The sequence below is a fragment of the Microtus ochrogaster genome, chromosome 15 (genome assembly GCF_000317375.1).
Source record: "Microtus ochrogaster isolate Prairie Vole_2 chromosome 15, MicOch1.0, whole genome shotgun sequence".
In the NCBI taxonomy this organism is placed as follows: Eukaryota; Metazoa; Chordata; class Mammalia; order Rodentia; family Cricetidae; genus Microtus; species Microtus ochrogaster.
The window spans coordinates 6,930,844-6,950,877 of NC_022017.1; the positions used below are offsets into that span (position 1 = coordinate 6,930,844).

A 20,034-nucleotide genomic window follows, 5' to 3' on the forward strand; every position below is an offset into this window, starting at 1 on the left:
AGGAGTTGGTATGGGGACTTAGGAGCCGGCGTGGGGACTTAGGAGCCGGCGTGGGGACTTAGGAGTTGGTATGGGGACTTAGGAGCCGGCGTGGGAATTTAGGAGTTGGCATGGGGACCAATACAGGCATTCCCATCAGTCTCTAGCACTCAAAAAAGGGGATTCTGGGAAACCATGGAGACTTCCTTTTTTTTTTCTAGTGTTGGGGACCAGGCAGTGAGTGGGAGGCTCTGAGACCATGGGAAGGTCCACCAAAGTCTATTGGGTACGGGGTCCCCAGAATCCTTGAGAAACCTCACGATACTGGCCTGACCCTTACCTCCTTCTTTTTCTCTTCAGGGTCTGACTGGGCCCATCGGGCCCCCAGGCCCGGCAGGTGCCAATGGCGAGAAGGTGAGTTATGATTGACCTTCCTCCCTGTCTCCACCTCTTTCGGACCTTCTTCTTACCTCCTCCCAGACACAGTCAAATCTTCCTCATCAACCATCACCTTCCTCAATGGAGTGAAGTTGGGGGGCGGAGTCCTGTTACCGTATGACTTGTGTGGTCTTTAACATGTGGTGGCCAGCCTGGTAGAAAAGTAACCTCACCCGAGGTCTTGAAGAGGCAGATGGGGCAGCTGAGCCCAAAAGAGAGCTGGATGTGGGGGAGGGGTTCTAGGAACCCAAAGTGCCCTTCTCAACATCAGGACTTCTTCAGTGCACTTGGCACCTTGGGGCCCACCCTGACCTTTGCCTTCTCAACTCCTAGGGAGAAATTGGACCTCCTGGCCCTTCAGGAAGTACTGGTGCTCGCGGCGCTCCGGTGAGCATGTCCCTCTCGAACAGGCTCTCCCTGGCTCCAGTAGTGAGGAAGCCAGCCATGCCCTGCCACCTGGCCCTGTGCTGTGGGGTTAGGGGTGAGAGGAGAAAAGAGACCCAAGGGAAAGTCACAGAGGCCCAGGCACAGCCAGTTCTCAGGACCTTTGAGCCAAGAGAGACTTCCTGTTCTGGGTCCCTGGGCCTCAGACACCTCTGTCTGGGAGAGGCTGGCCATGACGCTGGGCTGTGCAGTGGGCTCTGGCTCTAAGAAGAGCACATGGGCAAGGCAACAGAACCTGACATCTCCTGGTCCCCTCACAGGGTGAACGTGGAGAAACTGGGCCACCTGGACCTGCTGGATTCGCTGGGCCTCCTGTGAGTACCTCTGTCTACCCTACTCCCTACTGACTGCATACAGTCTGGCTCTATGCCAGAAATCAGGGGCATCTTCTGATGGGGGAGAGAGGAAGGGAGGGCAAGAAGGTAATAGAGGAAGAAATGGAATTTTTCTTCTCCTCCCTTCACATTTCCTTGGCAACATAACAAAACCATCTTAAACCCAGTTTTCAGGCCCCTGCTACGTAGGCACATGCTCGTGTCCTGTCTAACCTGTGGCAGAACCTGGAGCAGTCAGCTTGCCTCTCCTTCATCTATCCCTTCTTCCTATTACAGGGTGCTGATGGCCAGCCTGGTGCCAAGGGTGATCAAGGAGAGGCCGGACAGAAAGGAGATGCTGGTGCCCCTGGCCCCCAAGGCCCCTCTGGAGCTCCTGGGCCACAGGTGAGTATTGCTGAGTTCATGAAGTGGAGGCTGCCAGGCCAGGAGAAGGGCCCTGGTAGATGGGGCAAGCAGAGTCTGGAGCTGGGAGGGAACTGGGAGCCTGGAGGAAGTCAGCTATATAGGGAGGGGCTTTTGTTAGGTTAGGTGCGGGGTGGGGGGCACACAGGTGGGGTATTGTGTCACCAGCACCAAGTATAGGCTGTGTCCCCTGATCACAGGGGACAAAGCAGCTGCTTCCCTGGGGGAGCAGAGAGCAGGTTTCCCAGGAGCTGGAGCTCCGGGGCTGTCTCTAAGAGCCTTGCTGAGTCAGGCCCTGGAGTCTCCCGGTGCTGTGGCACACAGAACTGCCTATGATAGCTTTTGTAGACTGGGGTCCTAGTGTCGAGAAGCTGAACTCTGACAGCCTGGCTCTCAGGAGTCCTGTATTAAAGTTCAGAAAAGGCTGACTGCCTTCCCCAGGTCCACCAGACCCCACCATTGCCTTCTTTTCTTCCCAGGGTCCTACTGGAGTGACTGGTCCGAAGGGAGCCCGAGGCGCACAAGGCCCCCCAGTGAGTGAATCCCCTGTAAAAGAGTTCTGACCCATGATTTCTGCAGTGGGTTAGCTTCAGGAACCTACATATCCTCCCTCCCCAGCCCTAACCAGGCCTGAGTCTAAGCCTGGCAGGAGAGGGCATCTCACTCTGCTGTGTGCTTAGTCCTCAAGTCCCCAACTCTCAGCTCTGCCACTCAGCTCCCTGAAGGCTGGAAGGCACCAGCTCAGGCCTGATTATGTGGCCAGGTGCAATGGCCCCCCTTTTCCCTTTAGCTACTCACTTGCTGCTTTGTAGCCCCTGATCCTTCCTTGACTCCCCACCTGGGACATACGCTCTAGCCCTTCCAACTTGATTGTCCTCCTTGCTGAGAGCCTCCCCACCCCTCCATGCCCACAGGGAGCCACCGGATTCCCCGGAGCTGCTGGCCGCGTTGGACCGCCAGGCTCTAATGTAAGTGTCATTCCTGGTTTAGATCTGTCTTCCTCCTGGCATGGGAGGCCCAGCTATGATCAGCACCGTCTGGAGTATCCACCAAACACAGGCGTCAGAAGCCTATAGCCCTGACTCCCCCATTCTTACCAATGGGAGGCACAGCTGACTGACCCTTGGCAGCTGGGAGCAATGGGGGGACCACTTGGCATGCTGGGAGGGTTGGCATGATGCATTTTTTCAATTTGGGACACATGTCCTAAGCGTGTTCGATCCACACTCTATAGAGAAGCTCACGAGCCCCAGACCAGATACTTGGGGATGGGGGGGTCTTCAGTGAGGGAGGAGATAAGGAAAAACTCCATTCACCATCATTGGGCATGGAGGAAGGGTGCTGGGCGAACAGGAGGCTAAGGTCAGAGGGGCAATGTTGGAGCTGTTTCTGGAGGAACCCCACATGGGTGAGGAAAGTCAAAGCAGGGTGACAGAGCCACAGTTGCCTGACCAGATCTGTCACAGGGGGGAGAAAAGCACAAGCGGGCAGTTTGGAATGCCTGGCCCCCGAGCCACATGGCTTCTATAGGTTGAATGAGGATGGTGACAAATCACCACCTTCCATATCTGCTCCTCCTAGGGCAACCCTGGACCCCCCGGTCCCCCTGGTCCTTCTGGAAAAGATGGCCCCAAAGGTGCTCGAGGAGACACAGGTTCCCCTGGCCGAGCTGGTGACCCTGGACTTCAAGGCCCTGCAGGACCTTCTGGCGAGAAAGGAGAACCTGGAGATGACGGTCCCCCTGTAAGTATATACCCGGCCCATGAGAGGCACCTGAGCTCCTTTAAACACAGGAGGAAGGTGGAGTGCTGTGGGAATTGTGGGAAGGGAGCCACAAAGAATGCACACAGTAGGTGGGAAGTGTCAGGAAAAGCCTCTGTGTCAGCTGTTTTTTCTTCTTTTAGGGTTCTGATGGTCCTCCAGGTCCCCAGGGGCTGGCTGGTCAAAGGGGCATTGTTGGTCTTCCTGGACAGCGTGGTGAGAGAGGATTCCCTGGCCTTCCTGGCCCATCGGTGAGTGAAGAACACTTTCCCCTTCAGCCCTGCTAGGCCAGGCCTGGTTCAGGCTCAGGCTCAGTCCCAAAGCTCTTAACTAAGTGTTCTTGTCACAGTGGCACCCCAAGTCTTCCTCCGACTCAGTATCCTTGGAAACATCCCTCTGTCAGCTGTTCCCTCTGAAGGGGATGGTAGAGTCTTGGCAGGGGTGCTTAGCATGGACACTCATGGGCCTTGTCTATATCCTTTCAGGGTGAGCCTGGCAAGCAGGGTGCACCTGGTGCATCTGGAGACAGAGGTCCTCCTGGCCCCGTGGGGCCTCCTGGCCTGACAGGTCCTGCAGGTGAACCTGGACGAGAGGTGAGCCCCAGAGCTTGGTGTCACCGGTGGGAGGATCTGGAGGGAAGGACACACAGAGACTAGGAAGTGTACGAGGAGAAGGGAGTGGAAGCTCACAGAGGATGTGTGAGCCCCAAAGCCTTAGCTGGGAAGACGTGAATAGGCTTAGGCTTCAGATCAGAGTGAGAGAGAAAACGGAGAAGATCTAAGTGAATTCTTACATCCCTTGTCCAGGGCAGCCCTGGTGCTGATGGACCCCCTGGCAGAGATGGTGCAGCTGGAGTCAAGGTGAGTGACAGGTGTCTATTCTGGGACGGGGACTTGGGGACTATGCTAACGTGCCAGTCTGAGTAGTAATGGAACTCCCCCCCACCTCTTCTGAAATCTTCTTGCCTGAACCTGATACCTTGGTCCTACAGGGTGATCGTGGAGAGACTGGTGCACTGGGCGCTCCTGGAGCTCCCGGGCCCCCAGGTTCTCCTGGCCCTGCTGGCCCAACTGGCAAACAAGGAGACAGAGGAGAGTCTGTGAGTATATGGGGTTCAGACGTGGCAGGGGGTGTTTCATGTTTGCTTTCCCCCGTGTTGAGCACCTAGAGGTAGCGCCTGGCTCTGGGGGCCTCGGAGCACCTAGGCAGGTGTGAGGAAGAGCCTTCATGTCCTGGTCTTATCCTGATGTTGTCTGCTCTCTCCCCTCACAGGGTGCACAAGGTCCTATGGGTCCCTCAGGACCTGCTGGAGCCCGTGGAATCCCAGTGAGTATTGGAGCATCTTGAACTGAGTCCCTGCAGAAAAGGGACACTGGGTAAGATACATACGAGCCCAAACTTGACTGAATCCATGTTTTCCTTATTCATAGGGCCCTCAAGGCCCCCGAGGTGACAAAGGAGAATCTGGAGAGCCTGGCGAGAGGGGATTGAAGGGACACCGAGGCTTCACTGGACTTCAGGGTCTGCCTGGCCCTCCGGTGGGTATCACTGCATGTCATTGTCCCTGAGGGGATGGCTCAAGGTCTCCCATTTTTCAGGTCCACTGAAATTCCCTTGTTACTAAAAAGGCTTGGGGTCTTCCTCAGAAGCCCCTGGGCTCTGTCAGGTGGAAGGGGTGGGAGAGAGGGGCAGGGGCACAATCTTGCTTTCCATTCTGAGGGAGACAGATTTCTATATCCAGCTGTGTTGACATCGGCTGTTTTCTTTTTATCCACAGGGTCCCTCTGGAGATCAAGGTGCTTCTGGCCCAGCTGGTCCCTCTGGCCCTAGAGTAAGTGAGATGCTTCTGGGGATGGAGCAAGCCTTGGGCGGGCCAAGGCCTTGGTCAGGGGATGGGTGGGGGTGGCCATTGCTTCTGTGGGGAGTCTTGGATTGAGCCGTCCTCACTCAGGAGGTATCCTGAGAAAAGGAGGACTTTCTTACAAATGACCATGGACACAAGCACCTGAAGTCACAGTGACCGGAAGACAAACTGATTAAAAAAAATCTCATAAACATAACTTAGGAGGGTCAGAGAAACATGGAGATGCCTGCTGGTTCTTGGCTAAATGGAGATGGATTTAGGGCGTGTGACCGAGCATTTCATAGGACCCCAGCAGAGTGGCATGACCAGTGTTGCTCGATGGCCGCCTATATAGTCGTGGCTGGTCTGTAGCTGCTCCTGGGATGGATGGTTTTCTCATGGTCTCCTCTTTCTTGGGCTGCAGGGTCCACCTGGCCCTGTTGGTCCCTCCGGCAAAGATGGCTCTAATGGAATCCCTGGCCCCATTGGGCCTCCTGGTCCCCGTGGACGTTCAGGCGAAACAGGCCCTGCTGTAAGTTTCCTGACCCCTCCCTGCCACTGAAAGTATTCCTACCATGTTATAGGTGCTTAGGACACCTTTGAGGTATCAGCAGGCAGCTAGTAGTGATGGCGTCCTGGAGGCTGGGGGCCCTTTAGAGGGTCACACGGCTCATGGTGGTTCTGGGAAGTAGGAAAGAAGGGTCAGGGAGGAAAGGGGAAGCTGCTGTGGGTTTCTTGGTCTTGCTGCCCTTTGTCCCTACAACAAGGTCGGATACGTGGGAAGACCTCTCCCCATGGTTCCTTGCTGACATTTCTGTTTCCTGCTGCAGGGTCCTCCCGGAAATCCTGGTCCCCCTGGCCCTCCAGGTCCTCCTGGTCCTGGCATTGACATGTCAGCCTTCGCTGGCTTAGGTCAGAGAGAGAAGGGCCCTGATCCCCTGCAGTATATGCGGGCCGACGAGGCAGCCAGCTCCCTGCGACAGCACGACGTGGAGGTGGATGCCACCCTCAAGTCACTCAATAACCAGATTGAGAGCATCCGTAGCCCTGATGGCTCCCGCAAGAATCCCGCTCGAACCTGCCAGGACCTGAAACTGTGCCACCCAGAGTGGAAGAGCGGTGAGCCTGGAGCACAGGTCCCCTGCCCCAGATAGCAGGGAGTTACATACATAGCCCACCTTTGGTAGCCAGGCAGACTCAACCCATTGTATCTTAGTGCGGGGCAGGATCAGATCTGGAAGGTTCTGCTGAATGACCGTGACAGAAGTGACTCCAGGCGAACACTGCTTCTGCCCCCGTTTCTTGGCCCCCTCTTTGGCACTAGGTTCCCCATGCGGATTTGTCCCTGGTCCTTCGGTCTCCCCTGACCTAGCTTCCCAGTAGGCTCCCTGCTGTTAGCAGCCAGCCTGGCCCTCAGCTTTGAGTTGCCTGATGGGTGCCACCTCCTTTCCCCGCAGGAGACTACTGGATTGACCCCAACCAGGGCTGCACCTTGGACGCTATGAAAGTGTTCTGCAACATGGAGACAGGCGAGACTTGCGTCTACCCCAACCCAGCGACGGTGCCTAAGAAGAACTGGTGGAGCAGCAAGGGCAAGGAGAAGAAGCATGTCTGGTTTGGAGAAACCATGAACGGTGGCTTCCACGTGAGTGCCCAGTGCTTGCCCAGTTGTCCCCCCTCACCTTTGCCCTTCTTTCTCCTCAGACTTTTTAGCGCCTTCCCACATTCTCCACCAGTGTTCTCCAGTCTTTAGAGGAAAGAGGGGAAAAAAAGAGCATTCCCCCATTGTAGCTGGAGAAGTGGCCCTCTGAGCTTGCCCCGCTTCCTAGAGTCCCCCACATCACCCTAGCACCCCCAACAGTTGGAGTCTCATTAGCCCCCCATCCCAGCAAATGCCAATCCTCAGATCTTACTCAGACCCCTCTGCCTACTACAGTTCAGCTACGGTGATGGCAACCTGGCTCCCAACACCGCTAACGTCCAGATGACCTTTCTTCGACTACTGTCCACCGAGGGTTCTCAGAACATCACTTACCACTGTAAGAACAGCATCGCCTACCTGGACGAAGCTGCCGGCAACCTCAAGAAGGCCCTGCTCATCCAGGGCTCCAATGATGTGGAGATGAGGGCTGAGGGCAACAGCAGGTTCACGTACACGGCCCTGAAGGACGGCTGCACGGTGAGTGGGGCCGAGGCTGTGGCAAGTGTCATGTTTCCAGAGGGTTGGGTCGAGGGGACATGTGAGGGGACACGCTGAGCGGCAGATGAGGGAGAGGTATATATTGTATCAGCTTGTCCACTTCCTCGTTCAGAGGGAATAAAGACTTGCATGCTCAGGGACACTTAGCAAAGTATTCCTAAAAAGTGTATGAGAGTACCAGCCAGAGGGAAGAGGCTATCACAAATGGGAAACCCTTTGTGGAAATGGGAGACAGGGGGGCAAGAAGGTAGAGGAGGGCTCTGCCATTAAGGAAAGAACTGGAGAGGGCTTGGGCAACCAGGAAAAGTCTTAAGGAGCCCCCTAGCATAGTTCACACTTTGTGGTTGTTTGGTTTGAGGGTATTGGGCAACTGGCCTTGGTTGCAAGACATCCACTGAATAACATCCCCCCTTCCTCCCTAGAAACACACCGGTAAGTGGGGCAAGACTGTCATCGAGTACCGGTCACAGAAGACCTCACGCCTTCCCATCGTTGACATTGCACCCATGGACATAGGAGGCCCTGAGCAGGAGTTTGGTGTGGACATAGGGCCTGTCTGCTTCTTGTAAAACCCTGAACCCCAAAACAACACAATCCATTGCGAATCCAAAGGACCCAAGGACCTTCCAACCCCAGTCACTCTAGAATCTGCACTGAATGGCTGACCTGACCTGACGTCCATTCATCCGACCCTCGCAGCTCGGACTGTTTTCCCCTTTCTGACAGACCTGAACTGGGCAGACTGCAAAATAAAATCTCGGTGTTCTATTTATTTATTGTCTTCCTGTAAGACCTTTGGGTCAAGGCAGAGGCAGGGAACTAACTGGTGTGAGTCAAACGCCTCCTGAGTGACTGCCCCCAGCCCAGCCAGAAGACCCCTCCACAGGTGCTGGGCGTAGGAACTGTGCGTCCTACACAATGGTGCTATTCTGTGTCAAACACCTCTGTATTTTTTAAAACATCAATTGATATTAAAAAACCAAAAAATTATTGGAAAGGACACATTGCCTTGTGTTTTGTTCTTCTGTTTGTGTCTATTAATCCTTGATCCTGCAGGCATGCAGAAATATAGTCCCAGGATTGTCTGTTGACCTTTCAATACAGGTCGCTGACGCCACACTGCGTGGTTTGGTGAACACACACACTTAACACATGTACACACACACACACATACACCTCTTCTGTAAACTTTTGCACTTTGTGGAATCCAGGGTGACCTGAGACCAGAGACGAAACTGAATTAGTTAGCCCCATGCTACTGAAACAAAATTAACATGGTCCGCCCAAGAAATAAAGCAAGGTTCATTTTGGTTCACAGTTTTGATAAAAATACAAAGTAGGATTAGAAAATGATTCACTTGTTAGGTTTGTTTACAAAATCAGGTAATCATATTGATTTTGGCAGAGTGTCATAGCAGGGCACAATCAAAGCCATTACTCATGCCTTCAGCCAGGAAGCAGAGTGAGGAAAAGAGGTCCCACAGAGCCCTTTGAGAGGCTCTACCCAGTGACCTGAGGACCTCTACTAGACCCTACTTCTCAAGGTTCCACCCAAAAGCACCACCCTGAGGACCAAAGCTCAGCACACACAACTCTCAGGGACACTGTGCTTAAACTTTAGATCCACTGTTGGGAAGTTTGGGGAATCAGAGGGATGACCTTGTTCTTAAACACGGCCCTCTCTCCAGCATGCTGGAGCGAAGCTACAAGTGCGCTGGCATCTTAGTGGGTGTGGTTATGCCCTGCTGGATGGGAGACGTGGGAAGTGGGGTGGACAGGGGGAGCAGTAGGCAGGAGGGCAACCCCCCATCCCCCGGGGCCACTGATGCAAATGGTCTGGATGGCTACCTGCATCTGTCCTAAGATCCTGGGGCAAGCTGAGCGGAAAATACAGTTCTCTGTCCCCATCCCCCTCACTCTGTCCCCATTCTCCATTCTCTAGACCTGCACTGGAAGCATCTACAGACCTCTGAATTCCAGATTAGGAGGGGAGAGCCTTGCCCTACAGGCAGGGCATCGTTTGCTTTCCAATGCCTTGGGTGTGCACAGCAGCAATGAGCACGCTGTTCCCCTCTCCACTAGAGGGCCTTGATGGCGGCCATGGGTGAAGAGGGCAGGAGATAAATTCCATGACGGCAGGATTTGTGAAACAAATTTCAAAACATCTCATAAACACCACAGCCATGCTGTTCTTTGACCCTTTTACCCATCTTGGTCCCTTTGGCAGCTTTTCTTTTAGAGAAATAAGAAAAATAAATCAGAGAATTGGGTGGGGGGGATTATTTGCATTAATATCCAACTTATGAAATAACTTGTGTACAGGGCTAACTCATGGCAACCAAGGAAGCAAAACGACAACCTGATATTTAAAAACACACGATTGGTGCTGGGAGTGTAGCTCAGGGGTAGAATGTTTCCCTAGCATGATGCAAACCTTCCTGGGTTTGATTCCCAATGTCATGCACACCCTCCCATGTAAGGAAAAATTAGCAACTCCCATCAATGAAAAGCTAGTGACGGCTACTGGGCACATGTGAAACTTGTCTCCGACAGCAGGTGGCGGTGAAGAGCTGCCCTGAGTTGAGAATCAGAACTTCCCGGCTCACTCCACTACCCTCAACAGTGACCACTTTGAATAAAATGTCCAGCAGACCCTGATGGCTGACTTAAAGCTCTAGGGGAAGCCGTGGAGTACCTGGGTCAGTCATTGTAGCCCAGGGAAACTCAGACATAAATACAACTGCTCCCCAGGAATGGAGAGAAGCGCTAGGTGGGGAGCGGAGTGAGGATCAAAAGCCAAGTGAAAAGGCCCTGCTTGGCCGTGTTCTTCTGCATCCCAATCTGGCCCAGGGAGGACAGCGAGGACAAGCGGGCTTATTATTAAGTCCTGGATCCCTGATGTCCCAGGGAAAGCAGGAGGTCTCTCCAGACAGAATAATGCACCAATAAATCTCCTAGCCAGCAGGGCTGGGCAGAGTGACCCACTGTGACCAGGGCTCCATCAGGTTATTTTTCCATCTTGCAGTTCTCTCTGGAACACCTGCCATTAGAAGACTTTGGAGCTACTTTAAGTTCCTCGGTTCTTACTTCCTGGAAGACACTTCCTGGAGAGTTTCCCCTCTAGATAACCAAAGGAACACGGTATCTTCAAAGTAGAGAAGAGTTTCATTTGTAAGAGAAAGAGAGATTATTCTGTCGCAGGGGAAACAACCTGTGGCTCATTGATTTTTAACAAGCAGGCAGATTCTTGTAATGCTCGATTATATACTTGGCCCTAGAATCCCCCGGGTTGTTGACAGAGATCTTGAAGGTCCTATGGTAGGGTAACTAGGATGGCAGAATAACTCCTGGACATAAACTGTGGCCTATATGGAGCCTGGTGAGCATAAATGACCAGCGATAGTTAGAAATTCCTATCTGCGGTTGGTAAAATGTGTCGGACATTGCGAGCCATGCATACAGCAGCCCTCAACACTTTGGGAGAATGTGTGGGTATAGAACAAGTGGAGCCTTCTGTATGTAGTGGGTCCTCAGATGGTTTCATCAGTAGTGTGAGGTCAAGGGAGAGGACAGTGAAGGCTGAGACGAGCTACAGGGAGTAAGGTCCTTGGTCTGCAAGGGCGAAGATTTCAACCCCCAGAAGCCACAATTAAAGCCTCACCAGGCCAGAGAGATGGCTCAGCTCCAGACGACTCTCGCAGATTCAAGTCCCAGCAACCACACAGCAGTTCATGATCAACTGTAACACCAGTCATAGGGGACCCTCCAGGGCAGTGCATACAGGCGGCAGACAAATTCACGTGCACATAAAATAAAAAAAAATAATAAAGCTCTGGTGGTGCGGGAGAATTGTCTGTATTCTGTCAATCATGTTTTAAATAAATGCTGATTGGCCAGGCAGGAAGTATAGGTGGGAAAACCAGACAGAAAGTAAAAATGATACAATGAGAACAGGAAAATTCTGGAAAGGAGAAAGTTGATTCCTCCCAGTCCTGTGCAGATCACCGAGGAAACAGGATGTTTCCTGCCAGCTAAAAAAGGTACCCAGCCATATGGCAAAAATAGATCAGAACAACGAGTTAATATAAGTCATAAAAACTAATAAGAAGCCTGAGCTGATGGGTCAATCCGTTTTATAATCTTATGGAGTCCTCTGTGTGATTTTCTTTGGGGCTTGCCGGCTATGGGGTACTGGGCGGGACAGAAACCCCAACAAGCAAGCCAGGCCCCATTCATGTTACAAATGGTGCCCAAACCCCTGGTATAATGGTGCTGGAGGAGACAGGCTGATCCAGGGCCCACTGGTCACCCAGCCTGTCCCATTTCATGAAAACCATGAAACCATGCCTCAAAAACACAAGGATGGTGCCCGAAGAACACCTGAGGCTGGCCTCTGGCCTCCACTGCATGAACACACATGTATGCGCATACAGTTGACAACAGCATGCTAAACCATGCAGGCATCCTAATGTGAAGCTTAGGATTCTGAGAATATGAGTAGATGTGAGAATATGCGGCACTGGGAGACCAGAATCAACTGTGCCTGCTTAAAAACTTCAACTGCTCTTAGTGCTATTAACTAGATTTTATAGTAGTATCAAGCAGCAGATGCTACTGAGGCACGTGATCACAAAAACATGATCCAATACTAAGTACGTAAATGAGTAGCCTTTTAAAAACTGTATAGAGAACATTTCAGGAGGCTATTTTTCTAAATGGAAACAAACAAACAAAAAACGAGGGGTGTGTAGCTGGCTCAGCTGGTGAAGTGCCTGTCACAGAGGCACGAGAACCTGAGTTCAGGTCCACATGACCCACGTAAAAACTGGGCATGGTGGTGCTCATCTATGGTCGTAGCCACACATTCGGGCCACATCTGTTGGGGTCCAGCCTCGACGGGGTTTGCACATTCCAGGGTAGGGGTGTGTGGATTAGAAAAATCAGGTAGGAGGAGCAGAGAGGCAGAAGAAATGCAGAGACATAGGATAGAACCAGGAGGGCTACCTAGTGAATACTGAATCTGCCTGCATTTATTCCCCATGTGCTTATACACCCCAATCCAAAGGGGGGGAGGCAACAGACTGCTTTACCATGACACAGGGACAAACAGAGCAATTACCTCTTTGATATCTGAAGCATCAAGCAACTATATCCTTCAGCTAGACATTCTGTTTAGGCAGGACATGAAATGACCACACCTTAGACCAAACATTTTTTAGGCAGTTACTCCCTGGGTCGAACCTCCTGTCATATCTTTGAAGGAGCAGGAATAGGCTTGAATTCTCTGACCTTCGGTCACGGTGGAGCGGACCCACTATAACCCAGCACTAGGATGCAGAGACAGGTGGACGCCTGGGGCTTTCTGGTCAGGCAGTCTAGGCAACTATGATTTCCAGAGTCAGTGAGAAACTCTGTCCCAAAAAATAAGGTAGAAAGCAGCTGAGGAAGGTACCTGACATCCTTTGGCCTCTACACACACACACACACACACACACACACACACACACACACACACACACACACACACACGTTGAGACAGAGAGACACACGCACACACATATGTACAGACAGACAGAGAGACACATGCAATCTAGAAATGGAAATGGCGTGAACATTTTCTTATACACGGGGCACGTTCTGTTTAAGGGTGTCATTTTGAGGGCATCGGTTTTGAAAACAGTGTGCTCACTCTTTAAGTCACTGTCACAGCACCGTGGACATGCTGGCAACCTAATTAGCACAACTGCAGTTGTTCACTAGATCGTGGCTATTAGCAAACTAGTTATCGTAGTCTGAAGATTCAAAGGTGAGGGTGATTAGCTGAAAATGAAGCCAAGAGAAGGGGGGCAGAACCTAGTATGAAGCCCCGTCGCCCTCTGCTGCTTAGCTGGTGTGCAGCAGGAGGCTGGAGTTCACCTTAGCTGAGCTTCCGGCATGGCCACCTCCTGCCCCAAGCTATCCAGGCCATTACCTTCTGGGACTAGATGGAGAAACCTCCAACCTCAAACCAGGTCTTCATACTAGGCCCGAGGAGTCTGGAAAAGTGCCCCCCCCCCATGTCCCGCCCCCGAACCCCCCCCCCAACAGCTTCATTCCTCAGGCATCACTGCCTGCCATTTCCAACCTCCAGAGGGCGCTGTGTGTTCTGATCTGGAAGTGCAACCTGCCTCTCTGCACACAGAATGGTGAGGTTGCTCTGAAGGCACTCCTCAGGCCAAGGAGGACACACAGTTGAGATGCCTTCTCTTTCCTGCCCTCAGGAAACCCTGTGGTGTCCCCTCAGGAAACAACTCTTCCACGTTTCTCTCCTGGGAGCCTGCAAAGGCACACAGGCAATCAGAGACAGTGCACATCAATTAAAAGCATGGTTTATTTTTCTATCAAATCCCCAATCCATGTCCAGCCAATGGATCAAAGGTACATCAAGCCCTAAAATAGACCAGGGTGGGGGTGGGGATATAAAAACTTTGTCAGAAAAAAGGGGGCACCACTAAAACCTTTCTGCAAAGCCCCTGGGCATTAGGGAGCAGATGGAAATAAATGCAGCCACTAAGGGGCTCCTTGAAGGTCCTCTGGATGCCCCTCTTGCTGGTGCTTCTGTGTACATGAAGGCGGCATCCATACGTTTACAGCTGCACCAACACCCTACCTTCATGTCACTCTGGTCTGAACAGCTAGAACCCTGGCTCATCCCAACTTATAAAGACTCAGTAACAGCCAAAAATATCTGTATTCAATTCTTCAAACTGTAATTGAGCGCCATTTGCTAGGCACGGACTAGGCACTGGGCAGTGATTTTGCTGATTCCAAGAGAAGCACACGGTGCTGCTGCGAAGAGAGCTCTCCCCTAAGTGCGGAAGGATGCTTTCCGTGGGTTAAGAGAACCGCTCCCTCCGCTGACACCATGCAGGATCAAGCTCGGACAGACGCTGAGCTGTGAGGACAGATGTTAGCTTCCTTCTACAGGCACAGCCTCAGAAGAGCCAACAGCAGGCTCTAAACAACCGTGGAATTCGCCCCGCAGTCCACATAGTGCTGTGTTTCCACGGCGCTCTGGGACGTGTGGCCAATGTATGAAATCTGCACAGAAGTCCTAGCAAGAAGAAAACCATGAAGAGACTGACTAAACAGGAAAAACTTCTTTTCTTCCAAGTCATCTGGGTCCCAGGCACTATCTCCATGGTTATGTAACGAGGAGGCCAGCGGACCTACGTCCAAAGATGCTGTGTCATGAGGTCACTTTCTGGGTCGGCAGCTATTAACCGGGGATGATTTTACCCCACGGAGCTTTTGGCAACATCTGGGTATCTCTGGGTAGTTACAGCTGAGTGAAGTGGAGGGGTGAGCACTCCCAGCAGCACACAGAGACAGGGATGTCACTGCTGAGTGAGGTGGGGGGGGGGGGGGTGAGCGCTCCCAGCAGCACATAGAGACAGGGATGTCACTGCTGAGTGAGGTGGAGGGGTGAGCGCTCCCAGCAGCACATAGAGACAGGGATGTCACTGCTAAGCACCCATAGTCACTGATAACGAAGCACTCCCCGGCCCGAATGTCAACTGTGTCAAAGCTGAGAAACCTCACTTAAACCCCCGGATTTCAGATGACTGTCACCATTACATTTAACAGTCACAGTTTCAAGACTGGTAACTCTGTCACCAGAGACAAAACTGGTCAAATACTTAGTACTCACACTTTGAGAAAGCTGGTCTGTTCTTTACTCTCAAGGATTCTGACGGGACCACACACTTAGTTAAACCAGATCCCATTTCAGGCAACATTTCTTTTAATTTTTAAAAAAATTTCTTATTTTATGTATATAGGTGTTTTGCCTACATGTATGTCTGTGCAGTACATGTATAGGCTAGAAGAACATATCGGGTCCCCTGAAACTGGAGAAACAGACAGTTGTGAGCCGCCATGTGAACCTGGGAATCAAACCTGGATCCTCAGGAAGAGCAGCCAGAGCTCTTGGCAGCTGAGCCCTCTCTCCAGCGCCCAGCACATTATGTTTAACTATTGGCCAGGAACCTGACAACCTGTGCAGGGGTTCTGGACCCTACCTCTAGAGGACATCAGCGTCTGCTGGGTCTGTGCTGCGAGGCAGGTGACGGCTCTCTTAGCCACGTGCCTCTAGAGAGTGCTGGAAGCTCCCAGGAGGCTTGGTGACACCAAGCCAGCAGGAGAGAGGAAAGGGGACATACCTCATGAAGATCATGATGTTGTGCACCAGAATGGCAGGTACCGTGCAGAAGAAGCTGCAACCACACATATGGACACGGTCACTTGGCTGGAAACAGTCAATCAGTAGCAACACAATCTCCCAGGAGACCCAGCAGGACAGTGTGGAGTGACACTATCAAACCATTTGGGGTACCTTCTCTTCCCTTAGGCTTCCCCTTCAAACTGAAGTACTGCCCAGGACCACTAGTTCTGAGACCCTCCAAGTGTCACTCTCAATGTCCCAGATCGTGCTCTTTGTTTTCCGAAGCCATTGCGTATTTAAATGCTAGAACTGCTAATGTTTCTCTTTAGAAATCCCAACCCTTCAGTCACACATCAACTGATTATCTCCTCCCCCAAGCTCTCCAGAAAGCCAGAGCTCAGGAGGTCACGTCACACATCAACTGATCATCTCCTCCCCCAAGCTCTCCAGAAAGCCAGAGCTCAGGAGGTCACGTCACACATCAACTGATCATCTCCTCCCCCAAGCTCTCCAGAAAGCCAGAGCTCAGGAGGTCACAGGCCAAAACTAGGGCTTAAGGCAGAGCCAGGGAAAGAGCCAACCAAGGGCGAGTCCGCATCCCTCCAGGCAGACAGCACAGCAGAGAACTCTGTCCTTACTACAAGTACGAAGATGGTCCTCCCACCTCGGCCTTCACTGTAAAATTCACCTGAAAATGAGACAAGGCCTGGCATCAGTCTGGGATAAGCAAGCTTGACATCACAGCATCACTGCTAGTGACCTACAGATGCTGGGCCATTCTTCCACCACATCCAAAGCACCTTCCCTAGACAGGGAGCCCGAGGAAGTACTTCCGACCCCATCCCTTTCCAAGCCTCTGGACTTCAGGCTGTAATTCCACCTCTTCTTGACTTGGTAACTCTCTCTCTCTCTCTCATCAATTACCTTACTGCCCCCGTACTTAAATGCTAGCTGTTTCTGTCTCTTTCCGACTGTTTATCATTCTAGATCCAACCAGGCCTTCCTCGGGTGGAAACGAGAGGAGAGGAAAAGGAGCCCAGCATTCTCACAGTCTTCCCACAGCACCTACTCTCCTCCATGGTATGTGAGCAGAGGCCCTTGAAGAACAACGTACCAGGTGCTCACTCCGAGGGGGAATGACAGAGACGTTCGTGGTCATGTATGTGCCAGCCACGGCTTTCATGTATTGAACCTGGCTGAACAGGTTGGTCACTGCCACGGAGTAGAAGTTGGAGTTTCTGATTTTCAGGGTGGCCTGGAAGGGGCAAGAGAGGAGATGAATATTGAGCTTCCTGGTATCGAGGCTGGTGAATGCACAACCCAGGAAGTGAGGCCCAACGTCTTACCATGACATCGAGCACTACCAGGGAGTCCTGTTTATTAAATGTGACCTTCACCACTTTGATGCCGTTATCATCCACGAGGACTGAATGTGGAAACAGGAAGAAAGAGACCAAGCCAGATGCCAGCAGACAGAGCAGGACCGACAGGAGGACATACTGTTTACTGTAAATGACAGCACAGGGCAACTTTGGACAGTCGGACATCACCCTAAATGGTCATACATAATTAATGCAAAACGGGGGGGGTGAAGAAGAAGCACAAAGAACCCAGAACCACTCACTAGGCGAGAAAGAAGGGTGCAGGAGGAGACTTTTAACCCATTTCAACACCGTTTACTCTGAGAAGAGGAACGGGTCCTTTTACTTTCTAAAGCATCTGCTCCTCTCCCAGGACACCCTGCTTCCCCGATTCCTTCCAATCCCCTCCTTTATTTGACTCTCAATATATTTCTAAACTCACATTTATTTTCCCAGACTGTAACAGAGAAAGGGATATTTCACTTAAGCAAAAGCACCAAAGGAAATGGGGGGGGGGGCTAGGGTACAGTGCAGATGCTCGTCTAGCAAGTGAGTCTGGATTCAAGTCCCAGCATGACACGTGTGTGCGCGCACACACACAAGTAGGAACAGTAAACAAGCAGATGATACAAGGACAGACATCTTTTTCAAATAATTAGCTGGTAGCCTTTCCTAAAAAGAAGTCAGAGACAGAAAGAGGTGCTAGCAGACGAGAGCAGGTCAACTCACGTTCTTTGAGGACGCAGCCTCTGGTCACTGTGTGGGATCAGAGCCACCAACTCATTGAGTTGCTCTAGAAAGGCAGCAAAGACTCGTTCTGTAAAGCCCACATAGTGGAAGCCCTTCCTTCACATTTGCCTCAGACGGCCACAGCAAAGGCTCGTCTGGGACCCGACACTAAAAAGTACATTTTTGATAGCAGGAACAAGAAAATGATAAATGTAGAAATAAAAAAAAATGGAGAAAGAAAAGAATGCTGGGGAAAAATAAACATAAACCTATAGGTAACAGTACAAATTATAACACTTTAATCAGTGCTGTCAGGGCTGTGGCACTGATGTCGGGAAAACTGGATCGTATTCTGACCTTACGTATTCTGTCTTTGGCAGTCACAGAATGTCTTAAACCGCCATTTCTTCACTTTTCATTTGGCTCTGGAGTACACGGCTTCCAAGGTTCTTAATAGCTCTAACTCTGGGACTCCCAACCCCTGGGTCAATTTAGTAACAGCTGTTCCTAGAGATAACCCAGGCTCCACTCCTGAGCCTGTCCTCTCTCCCCACCTCCTGGTATTCTGTTGACCTTAGGCTACTGAGCGACCCGTGCCTTTTTTTGTAAAGAAGCTTCCAGGACTGTTCCTCCACAATGCTGTGCCACTCCTTATGAACAAGGGCAATAGAAAAACAGCCTTGTCAACAAACCCCACAGCAGAGAAGTAAATGTTTGAAACCAGAGAGGAGCCAGTGTTGATCTGTGTTAGGAACCTGGGAAGTCTCAGCGAGGCACTGCCTAGATTAGATCAGGTCGGCCAGCAAGCGCGTCTGTGAGCCATTTTCTTAACGGGGTTACCGAAATTGGAAGGACCCTCCTTAAATGTGGGTGGCACCCATTTCATGGGCTGGATCTTCCATTGGATGAAAAGGAAGGGGGAAACTGAGTACAAGCATCCCTTGTTCTCGGCTTCCTATGACTATAATGTGGCCTGCAATCTTAAATTCCGCTGTCCTGACTTCCCCTCCGTGATGGACTATGACCTGGAGCTGTGAAGCAGAAAAACCCTTCCTCTTCTAAACTGCTCCGTTAGGGCATTTTATCACAGTTACCGGAAAAGAAACCAAGGAAGTAATTATATAGTAGAAGTGACGAATGTTCCAAATATATGATCAAGAGAAGCCTGCAATCTGCCCAAGAGTATCAGGTCAGTCGGGCTGGCTGGCGACAATTCAGGGCAGTCTTGTGACTACAGAGGGAGGGCTGGTGGAAGCAGACACCAGAGCTCTCCAGGACAGTTGACAGGTCTCACCTGCTGGGACGTAGCCTGCTCCTTGGCAGGTGTGACAGGTGACGCTATTTCTCCCCGTGAATTCCACATAGGGGAACTGAGCGATGGCTTCCTCCTGCTCTCTCTCAGCCTGTAAGTCCTCCGGATTGCCATCCTTCTTTCGGTGACAAAATGTACGGGCAGAAGAGGAATGCTGAGACCCCATGTATCATTTCCTACATGGGAAGGGGGAGCAGTAAATGAGCGTGTGTTAGTGTCTATACCGGCCACTATAGGAAAAAAAATCACTTCTATAAGAAATGTAAAATACTAAGTGACAAGTTGCTATTCTAAGTGTGGCCTGTAATTTCTACTGCGGCCCTCATTTTGCAAGTGTCCGGTACCGTCCACCCTCCTCCCCCACAGGTAGCTAGGAACTGGGACCGGCCCTCACTGGATCAGGCCACCCCTCACTGCCTGGGAAACCCGGCTCCCCCGTGGTCCAGCGTCGCCGCCTTCCTCCCTGTTTGCAAACTCTGATGGGCGAACAGGCTACATTCCGGGTAAACAAACAACAGGCACCAAATTAATAAAAGGCCCCAGCGACCCCTCTCCTCCACTCCCATCTGAGGAGGCAGGCTCAGGTCTCGCCCCCCGCAAAAAGCCACGTTCCGAACGCGTTCACGTCTCCCGGGCCGGGGGAACGCGGGCGCCCCCGGACCTGAGGCACACCAACTCCGGGCAGTTACTGTCGGGACCACTCCTCCCTCCACCTGCCCGCTCCAGCAACTCTTCCGCACGCCTCCCGGTGCGCAGGCGCACAATGGCAAAGCTGGTGGCAGGAGGACGCGGGCGAGCGCCTGCGCCTGCGCTCTGAGCTCTGGTGCGCCCCCTCCTGCCTCGCAGCTGCAGTGCACCTAGCTGCCGGTAGAGAGCGGCAGAGGGCAGTGGAGTCGCTCGTGGGCGAGCGGGGGAGGGGCGATGTTCCTCTGCACCCGAGAAACGCTAGGGAAGGCTTGCTGGAGCTTCCGGATCTGAGCGCTTCTATACAGGCGGAGGACGGCGTCTCCTGTGGCCAAAGCCATTC

The 20,034-nt window shown here is 52.0% G+C and overlaps 2 protein-coding genes across 5 annotated transcripts in view; one reads left to right on the plus strand and one right to left on the minus strand.

Moving 5' to 3' along the window:
* Positions 1-8,373, plus strand: part of Col2a1 (collagen type II alpha 1 chain) — a 29,313-nt gene extending 20,940 nt beyond the window's left edge. The window contains exons 36-54 of the mRNA XM_005353982.2: positions 340-393; positions 751-804; positions 1,122-1,175; positions 1,473-1,580; positions 2,078-2,131; positions 2,513-2,566; positions 3,180-3,341; positions 3,503-3,610; positions 3,845-3,952; positions 4,166-4,219; positions 4,351-4,458; positions 4,632-4,685; positions 4,790-4,897; positions 5,137-5,190; positions 5,627-5,734; positions 6,033-6,321; positions 6,660-6,847; positions 7,139-7,381; positions 7,825-8,373. Coding sequence (XP_005354039.1) covers positions 340-393; positions 751-804; positions 1,122-1,175; positions 1,473-1,580; positions 2,078-2,131; positions 2,513-2,566; positions 3,180-3,341; positions 3,503-3,610; positions 3,845-3,952; positions 4,166-4,219; positions 4,351-4,458; positions 4,632-4,685; positions 4,790-4,897; positions 5,137-5,190; positions 5,627-5,734; positions 6,033-6,321; positions 6,660-6,847; positions 7,139-7,381; positions 7,825-7,971 — 2,109 coding nt within the window. The 3' untranslated portion in view covers positions 7,972-8,373. The remainder of the gene's footprint in view (positions 1-339; positions 394-750; positions 805-1,121; positions 1,176-1,472; positions 1,581-2,077; positions 2,132-2,512; positions 2,567-3,179; positions 3,342-3,502; positions 3,611-3,844; positions 3,953-4,165; positions 4,220-4,350; positions 4,459-4,631; positions 4,686-4,789; positions 4,898-5,136; positions 5,191-5,626; positions 5,735-6,032; positions 6,322-6,659; positions 6,848-7,138; positions 7,382-7,824) is intronic.
* A 5,381-nt stretch (positions 8,374-13,754) lies between these two features.
* Tmem106c (transmembrane protein 106C) lies at positions 13,755-19,761 on the minus strand. 4 transcript variants are annotated; one of them, XM_005353986.2, is made up of 8 exons: positions 19,669-19,761; positions 18,990-19,183; positions 17,696-17,759; positions 16,952-17,111; positions 16,720-16,860; positions 16,244-16,293; positions 15,604-15,657; positions 13,755-14,495 (listed from the first exon to the last, which is right to left on the minus strand). In XM_005353986.2, the coding sequence occupies exons 2-8, from the start codon at positions 19,171-19,173 to the stop codon at positions 14,399-14,401; spliced, it is 750 nt and encodes a 249-aa protein (XP_005354043.1). In that variant the 5' UTR covers positions 19,174-19,183; positions 19,669-19,761; the 3' UTR covers positions 13,755-14,398. The 4 variants fall into 4 exon arrangements, with proteins under 4 accessions (XP_005354043.1, XP_026638618.1, XP_026638620.1 ...); XM_026782817.1 differs by having other exon boundaries at positions 19,680-19,752; XM_026782819.1 differs by lacking the exon at positions 19,669-19,761 and adding an exon at positions 19,530-19,543.
* Positions 19,762-20,034: the final 273 nt, after the last annotated feature.

Excerpts from the sequence above, each read along its gene's own strand:
- Tmem106c (XM_005353986.2), bottom strand. The coding sequence starts at position 19,173 with ATGGGGTCTCAGCATTCCTCTTCTGCCCGTACATTTTGTCACCGAAAG. Across the intron at positions 15,658-16,243 it reads GGACCATCTTCGTACTTGTA|CTTCTTCTGCACGGTACCTG; the intron begins GTAAGGACAGAG and ends GTGTGGTTGCAG. Across the intron at positions 14,496-15,603 it reads AACATCATGATCTTCATGAG|GACTTCTGTGCAGATTTCAT; the intron begins GTATGTCCCCTT and ends TCTTCTTGCTAG.